Source organism: Saccopteryx bilineata, chromosome 7 (genome assembly GCF_036850765.1).
Source record: "Saccopteryx bilineata isolate mSacBil1 chromosome 7, mSacBil1_pri_phased_curated, whole genome shotgun sequence".
Classification (NCBI taxonomy): domain Eukaryota; kingdom Metazoa; phylum Chordata; class Mammalia; order Chiroptera; family Emballonuridae; genus Saccopteryx; species Saccopteryx bilineata.
This window is the reverse complement of record NC_089496.1, coordinates 46955344-46963680: the sequence shown is the minus strand read 5'-3', so window position 1 is coordinate 46963680 and position 8337 is coordinate 46955344. Positions and strand designations below refer to the sequence as shown.

The following is an 8337-nucleotide window of genomic DNA, read 5'->3' as shown; positions in this document are numbered from 1 at the left end:
GAGGTCGCTGGTTTGAAACCCTGGGCTTGCCTGGTCAAGGCACATATGGGAGTTGATGCTTCCTGCTCCTCCCCCCTTCTCTCTGTCTCTCCTCTCTCTCCCTCTCCTCTCTAAAATGAATAAATAAAAAAATAATTAAAAAAAAAAAACTATAAAAACTAAGTAGAACAAAGGGTCGGCGCGCTCTCCATCAGATTTCTGTTGGAGTTCCCGCCGCTTGGCCAAGCTAGACAATAAAGCTTTGATGTGTAAACGACGGACCTTGCTCCTGTCTTCCATATTTCAGGTCCCTCCGAATTTGGATTAACACCCAGGATCTGGAGAAGCAACACCCGGAGGGCAACACCGCAGCAGTGAGTGCCACCTCACCCCTCCCCCTTCCCAGCACACTCAAGAAAGGTGCCCCCTGGAGGGGGGAGTCTGAAGGGCAGGCAGGGGCCCGAGTTAAGCTTACGCCAAAGTTCATGTTTCCTTGCAACAGGGATTTGTAAAGAAATTAAATGGAAAGATCGGCAAAAATAAAAAATCTACATACTTAAGTCATTGTGACCCATGTACCCCCTAAAGGTCAGGAGGGAGTATTCACTTAGGTATTCCAGCCCTCTGGCTAGAAAAATTCATTCTGGATCTTGTTCCTGCATCTGTCAATCTGAGTTTTACAAAATCATTTTTGTTTTGGTATCCTTCTCAGAGGTTTGACTCTAGAATTCGAGCAAATTCTGAATTACGTAATTTGGCTACGTTTGTTTTCAAAATATGTTCATCTAAAATTCAGCTGGTAGCCCTGGCCAGATAGCTTGGTTGGTTAGAGCGTCGTCTGGAAGCGCAGAGGTTGTGGGTTCGATCCCTGGCCAGGGCACATACAGAACTAGATCGACATTCCTGTCTCTTCCTCTCTGGCTAAAATGAATAAATAACAATTTAAAAAATAAAATAAAATTCAGCTGGTAAACACTTTCCTTTTATATATGTCAAAGAAAGAATTTGATTTGTTTAATTAACTTCCTGTTTATTCGTGTGAACACTTTGCCATTCTGTCATTCCGCCGTTCCCTTCCTCACCCTTACTCTCAGCTAAGATAGCTTCTGAACACGCTCCATTTCTAACGTTTTCCTTGCCTTCCTCCAGTACAACACACAAAACTTCCTTTTCAGCAATATTCCATTGGTGCTGAGGGAGAAACACAGACTCTAAGATGGCAAAACAGTTGTTTGAACATCTTTCTCTTTTCCATTTGCGACAACGATTATAGTTCAGCCTCTCTTTGATTTGTCTGCTGAGGCTCATTAGGAGCCAGTTATATTAGCTCATCCTCACGGGAGGTGTCCCAAGAGCCCTGCTCCAGAACTCAACGAGGACGTGGATTTCCTCTGGGAACAGGCGTGTATCCAGGTAATTTGCTAAAAACCAGGAGCTGCTGTCGTTATACTAGCAGGCTGATCGCTTACGATACGTCCATTTAATAAGATGCGATGATCTGGATGGCAGCTGGTGTGCTGTACCCCAGCCTGGCCCCGACAGAAAGCGTGCAAGTTCATGTCCTCAGCCACACGCTGCCTCGGTAGCTGATCAAAAGAGTGCAGCTAAGATTTGTGAGACAATGGGTCGGGTGTCAGAAAGACTTCAAATCATGACTTTGCTACTTATTAATTGCATGATCTTAGAAAGGTTACCTAACCCCAGTGAACCCTAATTTCCTCATCTGTAAAGATGGATGAAGGTATGTATATATGTTGTGAGCTTGTTGTAAGACTGGAAAGCATACCATCTCTGGAGTATTTCTATAACAAAATCTATCCTTATGAATTTAATTAGGGAAAGCTGAGCTTGTTCTTCTGATTTGACCACTCGTACAATAGTAACACATTGAACAAACCCACCTCTCATTTCAGAAGGTGGAAGAACCTTTGTGATTTCCAGGGACCCTCTAGGAAATCTCAAGACAGTCTTACATGTAAAAAATACCTTGATTTTATATAAACCTAAAAATGTCTAAAATGGTACATTTTATGTTGTGTATATTTTATCACAATAAAATACCTGTTTTCAACCCTTTTGGGTATACACTCAAGAGTGGAATTGCGGGGCCATATGGTAATTCTATGTTTAACTTTTTGAGAAACTGCTCGACTGTTCCCCTCGCGGTTGCACCATTTTGTATTCTTGCCAGCAATGTACGAGGGTTCCAATTTCTCCACATCCTTGCCAACACATTTCCCTTTTTTTTTTTTTTAACTCTAGCCATCCTAGTGAGTATGAAGAGGTATCTCATTGTGGTTTTGATCTGCACTTCCCTAAAATTAAGTTCTTAGGTTTCTGGTGGCACAGGAAAGGTTGTTTGCTCTCAGAAGCATGCGTTGTGTCGGTATAGGTGATTAATCATTACCTGTTGACAAATATTTCACTTGGCTGAACATTTACAGAGAGTGTAAGCTTTGTGTATCAGCTCAGTGACAATCAAGAGTTATATTTAGCTTCAGGAAGTTGGGAAATCAGACCACACAGATACATTCTATAGGCTCTGTGACAACAGGCTCCTAGGATGACGACAACCCTACCTCAACATGAAGCAGCCAGGTGTCCCCAAACTAAGGCCCGCGGGCCGCATGCAGCCCCCTGAGGCCATTTATCCAGCCCCCTCTGCACTTCCAGAAGGGGCACCTCTTTTACTGGTGGTCAGTGAGAGGAGCACTGTATGTGGCGGCCCTCCAACGGTCTGAGGGACAGTGAACTGGCCCCTGTGTAAAAAGTTTGGGGACCCCAGCTAAGCCATTGCACCCAATGATGGCTGAAGGTTGCTTACAGTTAAAACAGGTATTGACTGCTGCTTCCTCTTTAATTAATGTGTCTTATAAGAAACCTCTTAAGGCAGATGGGTGCTCACTTCCCAGAGGTGTTTGGTGGATTCATGTGAGCCAAACTCTCCACGATGGTGTGAATTCTGCTGTCATTGAAGGGTCAGCTGCTCTTATGAATGAGATTTAGATTCTGATGTGAAGATATAGTAAGAGCCTGCCCCGGGCAGTGGATTGCTAGCTGAGGATGCGACGCACAGCTCTGCCACAGGATCCCAGTCTCAATCACAGCTCTGTCCCCTGCTCCCGCACTGGCCTGTCTGGGTTCAGGTCTGGCTCTGCAACTTACTGGCTATGACATTGAACTTCTGTGAACACCAATATTCTTATCTATAAAGACGGAAATTAAAACGCCCATCTCGGGCTTGTTTTCAGGATGAGCTACGATAACCTGGTTCTCTTGCTACGATGCCTGGTACACGAAGAGAGAAGTCAACACATGTTAGCTCCCTCGATAGTTATGATAAATTCCCTTGTGTGTTTTTTTTTCTCAAAGTTTGGTAGGCAAGATTTTCATACACTGCAAACTCAAATGAGCAAGCAATTGAACTTTATTTTGCGGAAACAGAAAGTTTGAGCCCACGATGCACCTGATGACAGAGAAGCAATCAAGTAAGTTCTAGGAAAATTCAGTCATTTCGACGTTTTTCCAGGCATTTGAGGTTTCACTCATTTCAAGATATTCTCACACATTTCCTTCTCTCCATTCTTGGGCGTCCTGGCTTTGGGGGAGGTGTTTAACTCCATGTTCATTCTGATCCTTGGTTGTGTCCTTGAAGGCCACTCCCCACCCGCCTTCTAACTCTGCACGATAGACCGCCACGGTTCTTTGGCCACCGTCAGACATTTTTGTTACTTTTGTGCCCCTTTTAGGAACTCACCAGCATCTAAATATTTATGTATTTATAAATAATAAATGTATACATACATACATATATGTACGGTGTGTGTGTATATATAATATATATATATTTTTAAAATTTTTTTAATAAAAAGGGTTTTGACTAAAGTCTGGGCAATCTTTATTCTGCAGGAAGTTATGTCATCCAGTTATTCTTCTCATTTCTTTCTAATATCTTGTTTACATTGTGCACTGATCTTTTGGGGGGATAACCTCCTGAAACTTGAAATTACTTTATCTCTCATAAATCCTGGCTGTTATAAATCAAAAATGTTGGATGATAAGACTATTGTTTATACTATACATTTCAGTAACCTGGAACCAATTTGAGTTTCAAGAGCCTAATTTGGAACTCACATCCATTTGGTTGAGACACTGCCGAGCGGTGACTTGGCAGGGAAGGGCGAGAGGGGAACTCACAGAAAATGCACATTTCACAATGCTGCATGAGTTTGAGTTTTATTTCTTGATAACTGTGAGCTGAAAGCGCTGGTCTCTCAAGCATGGTTCCCACCCTTCAACCCTGATGGCTTGCGTCTTACCATGTCCAGAATTATCTCCTCTGTAGTGTTCAGTCTGTTTTCCACAAAATTATGCCAGTTGGGACATGGATGACGGAGGACAGATGGAAGGGCCGTGCCAAAGTTAGATCTGTATCTGCCAGGCCAAGTGCAACACAACGCCCATTTTCCAGAAGTCAAACTGCTTCTGGAAGGGGAGAAGGAGAATGGCATTCCACCAAGCATGCTTGTCATTCCCCAACTTCGGTTCCAGATCCTCTTCCTACCCTGGCCCATGGAAAGAGTATTAAATTCTGTTCCTCCATGGCCCTTATGTAGCAACTGTGCCGGCGGAGGGGCATGTTAGACATTCCCAGCTCTATTAACAGAGCCATTTCCTTTAATTTTTTTTTTTTTTATCCATTTTTAGAGAGGAGAGAGAGAGGTAGAGAGAGAGACAGAGAGAGAGAAGGGGGGAGGAGCTGGAAGCATCAACTCCCATATGTGCCTTGGCCAGGCAAGCCCAGGGTTTTGAACCGGCGACCTCAGCATTTCCAGGTCAACGCTTTATCCACTGCGCCACCACAGGTCAGGCAACAGCCATTTCCACCAGACAGCTAGAACGGGGAGCGCGTGAGATTCAGCGGCAAACGTTACTACAAAGCTATGGAAATAAAGATAGGGTGGTATTCAGAAACTGTTATATTAAAGGCCAATTGACTTTTTTTTTTTGAGACAGAGAGAGAGAGAGAGTCAGAGAGAGGGATAGACAGGGACAGACAGACAGGAACAGAGAGATGAGAAGCATCAATCATTAGTTTTTCGTTGCGTGTTGCAACACCTTAGCTGTTCATTGATTGCTTTCTCACATGTGCCTTGTCCGTGGGCCTTCAGGAGACCGAGTAACCCCTTGTCAAGCCAGTGACCTTGGGCTCAAGCTGGTGAGCTTTTGCTCAAACCAGATGAGCCTGCGCTCAAGCTGGAGACCTCGGGGTCTCGAACCTGGGTCTTCCGCATCCCAGTCTGACGCTCTATCCACTGTGCCACTGCCTGGTCAGGCCCAATTGACTTTTGACAAATATTGCAAGAAAATTCAATGGGGAAGGACAGTCTTTTTTTGACAAATAGTGCTAGGAGAACTAGATATTCTCATACAAGTGGATCGAGTTGGACTGCTCCCTTACAACACATAAAAATTAACTCAAAACGAATTGTAGATCTAATACTATGAAACTCTTAGAAGAAAATCCAGGAGTATATCTTCACAATCTTGGATTAGACAATGACTTTTTAGATACAATACCAAATACACAGCAATAGAATAAAAAAATTATAAGCTGAACTTCACCAAAATAGAGACTTCTGTGCTTCAAATTATACCATCAAAAAAGGGGAAAGAGCCTGGGTGGTTGGCTCAGTGGTAGAGTGTCGGCCTGGCGTGTGGAAGTCCCGGGTTCGATTCCTGGCCAGGGCACACAGGAGAAGCGCCCATCTGCTTCTTCACCCCTCCCCCTCTCCTTCCTCTCTATCTCTCGCTTCCCCTCCCGCAGCCAAGGCTCCACTGGAGCAAAGTTGGCCCGGGCGCTGAGGATGGCTCTGTGGCCTCTGCCTCAGGCGCTATAATGGCTCTGGTTGCAACAGAGCAATGCCCCAGATGGGCAGAGCATCGCCCCCTGGTGGGCATGCTGGGTAGATCCTGGACTCCTGCATGCCAGGCCAACGCTCTACCGCTGAGCCAACTGGCCAGGGCCTCATCTTTTTTAGTCATCATTTGTAGTTCCTTATTTGTGAGTTATCTAGTTGTGCTGGTTGTATCTTTTACAATTAAATATGATTTTTATACATTCATAATGAATGCTTTTGGTGTCTTAACAAATTGCATCTACCTCAAATTTACAAAGATACTGTCCTATGTTTCTTTGTAAACTTCTCCATTCAGTTATATGATCTACCTTGAATTACTGTGTGTGGTGTGAGGTACAGGGGGAGGTTCATCTTTTTCCCATAGAGACAGGCAGTAAGAACCTTCTGCCTTCCTTTCACCATTGAATTACTTTGGGACTTTGACCAAAACTAACCGACTATATAAGTGTGGTTGATTTCTACACTCTCCTGTGCTATGGATCTTCACACAGTACCATCTTGATTACTACAGCTTTACTTACAGGAAGTTTTGTAATTAGCTAATGTAATTCCTCCAACTTTTTGTTAACTTTCAAGGTTGTTCTGGTTATTTTAGGCCCTTTACATTTCCATATAAATATTAGAGTTAGTTCATCAGTTTCTTCAAAAATCTTATTAGAATTTTTTAAAAAAGCATTGTATTAATATATAATCCACATATGATACAAATTCACCCGTTTATGTGTAAAGTATAAAATTCCAGGATACAATTCAAAGCGTACAATTCATGCAATTAGTTTTGGTATACTGTGGTAAATATATGTAACATGAAATATGTCATTTTAATCATTCTTAAGTAAACAATTCAGTGGCATTAAGTGCATTTACAATTTAGGACAACCATCACCATTAGCTAGTTCCACAGCATTTTCAGCGTCCCAAACAAATCCTCAAACTAGTATGCAGTAACTCCCCATTCCCCCACCTCTCAGTCCCTGGTAATCTCTACTCTCCCTTCTATTTCTGCGAATTTATTTCTTTTAGATAGTCATATAAATGCAGCCATACAATATTTGTCCTTTTGTGTCTGGCTTATTTCATTTAGTATAGTGTTTTCAAGATTCACCCACGTTATCAGATATATCAAAACATCATTCCTTTTTTCATGGCTGAATAACCCACTGTTTGTAGAGAACACATTTTGCTCATCAATTCATCTGTTGATGGATACTTGGGTCATTTCCACCTTTAGGCTACTGTAAATAATGCTTCAGTGAATATTGAATTACAAGTGTCTGTTTAAGTCCCTGCTTTCAATTCCTTTGGGTCCATGCCTGGGAGTGGAATTGCTGGGTCACGTGGTAATTCTATGTTTAACTTTTTGAGAAATTGCCAAATTGTTTCCAGACAGCTGCTCCATTTTACATTCCCACCAGTAATGAACAAGTTTCTAATTTCTCCACATTCTCACCAACACTTGCTATTCTTTGTGCTTTGTTTTTCATTAGTCATTCTATTAGGTATGAAGTGGGATCTCATTGTTGCTTTGATTTGCCTTTCCCTAATGATACTGGATATGTTTTCATGTATATATTTACTGGCTATGTATATATGTATTTTCTTTGGAGAAACATCTATTTCTCTTCTGCCCAGTTTTTTTTTTGTGTGTGTGTGTGACAGACAGAGACAGATAAGGACAGACAGACAGGAAGGGAGAAAGATGAGAAGCATCAATTCTTCATTGCGACATCTTAGTTGTTCATAGATTGCGTTCTCATAAGTGCCTTGACGGGGGGGGGGGGGGTGCTACAGCAGACTGCGTGACCCTTGCTCAAGCCAGCGACCTTGGGCTCAAGCTGGTAGCATTGTTTAAACCAGATGAGCCTGTGCTCAAGCTGGCGACCTCGGGGTTTTGAACCTGGGTCCTCCGTGTCCCAGTCCGATGCTCTACCCATTGCGCCACCTCCTGGTCAGGCTCTTTTGCCCATTTTTTTTTTTAAATTATTTTTATTTATTTTATTTATTCATTTTAGAGGAGAGACAGAGAGAGAGAGAAGGTGGGGAGGAGCAGGAAGCTTCAACTCCCATATGTGCCTTGACTGGGCAAGCCCAGAGTTTGAACTGGTGACCTCAGCATTTCCAGGTAAAAACACTTTATCCACTGCGCCACCACAGGTCAGGCTCTTTTGCCCATTTTTTACTTGGATTGTTTGTCTTCTTGTTGAGTTTTAGTGTTCTTTGTATATTCTGGACATAAGTTCCGTATTAGATACATGGTTTGCAAATATTTTCTCCCATTCTGTAGTTTATACATTCACTTTTTTTGGACAATATCTTTGATGGACAAAAGTTTTTAATATTGATGAAGTCCAATTTATCTATTTATTCTTTTCCTGTTCATTCTTTTTGTGTCATATCTATATGCTGGTATTTTTACTGGGAGTGCACTGAATCTTTG

At 42.5% G+C, this 8337-nt stretch overlaps 1 protein-coding gene across 2 annotated transcripts in view; it reads right to left on the bottom strand.

The window, feature by feature from the left end:
- Positions 1-4199: 4199 nt before the first annotated feature.
- PLEKHA8 (pleckstrin homology domain containing A8) overlaps positions 4200-8337 on the bottom strand; it is a 63443-nt gene continuing 59305 nt past the window's right edge. The window contains exon 13 of one of the 2 annotated variants that reach the window (XM_066238208.1): positions 4200-4920. In XM_066238208.1, coding sequence (XP_066094305.1) covers positions 4824-4920 — 97 coding nt within the window. In that variant the 3' untranslated portion in view covers positions 4200-4823. The remainder of the gene's footprint in view (positions 4921-8337) is intronic. The other variant, XM_066238209.1, reaches the window with a different exon arrangement.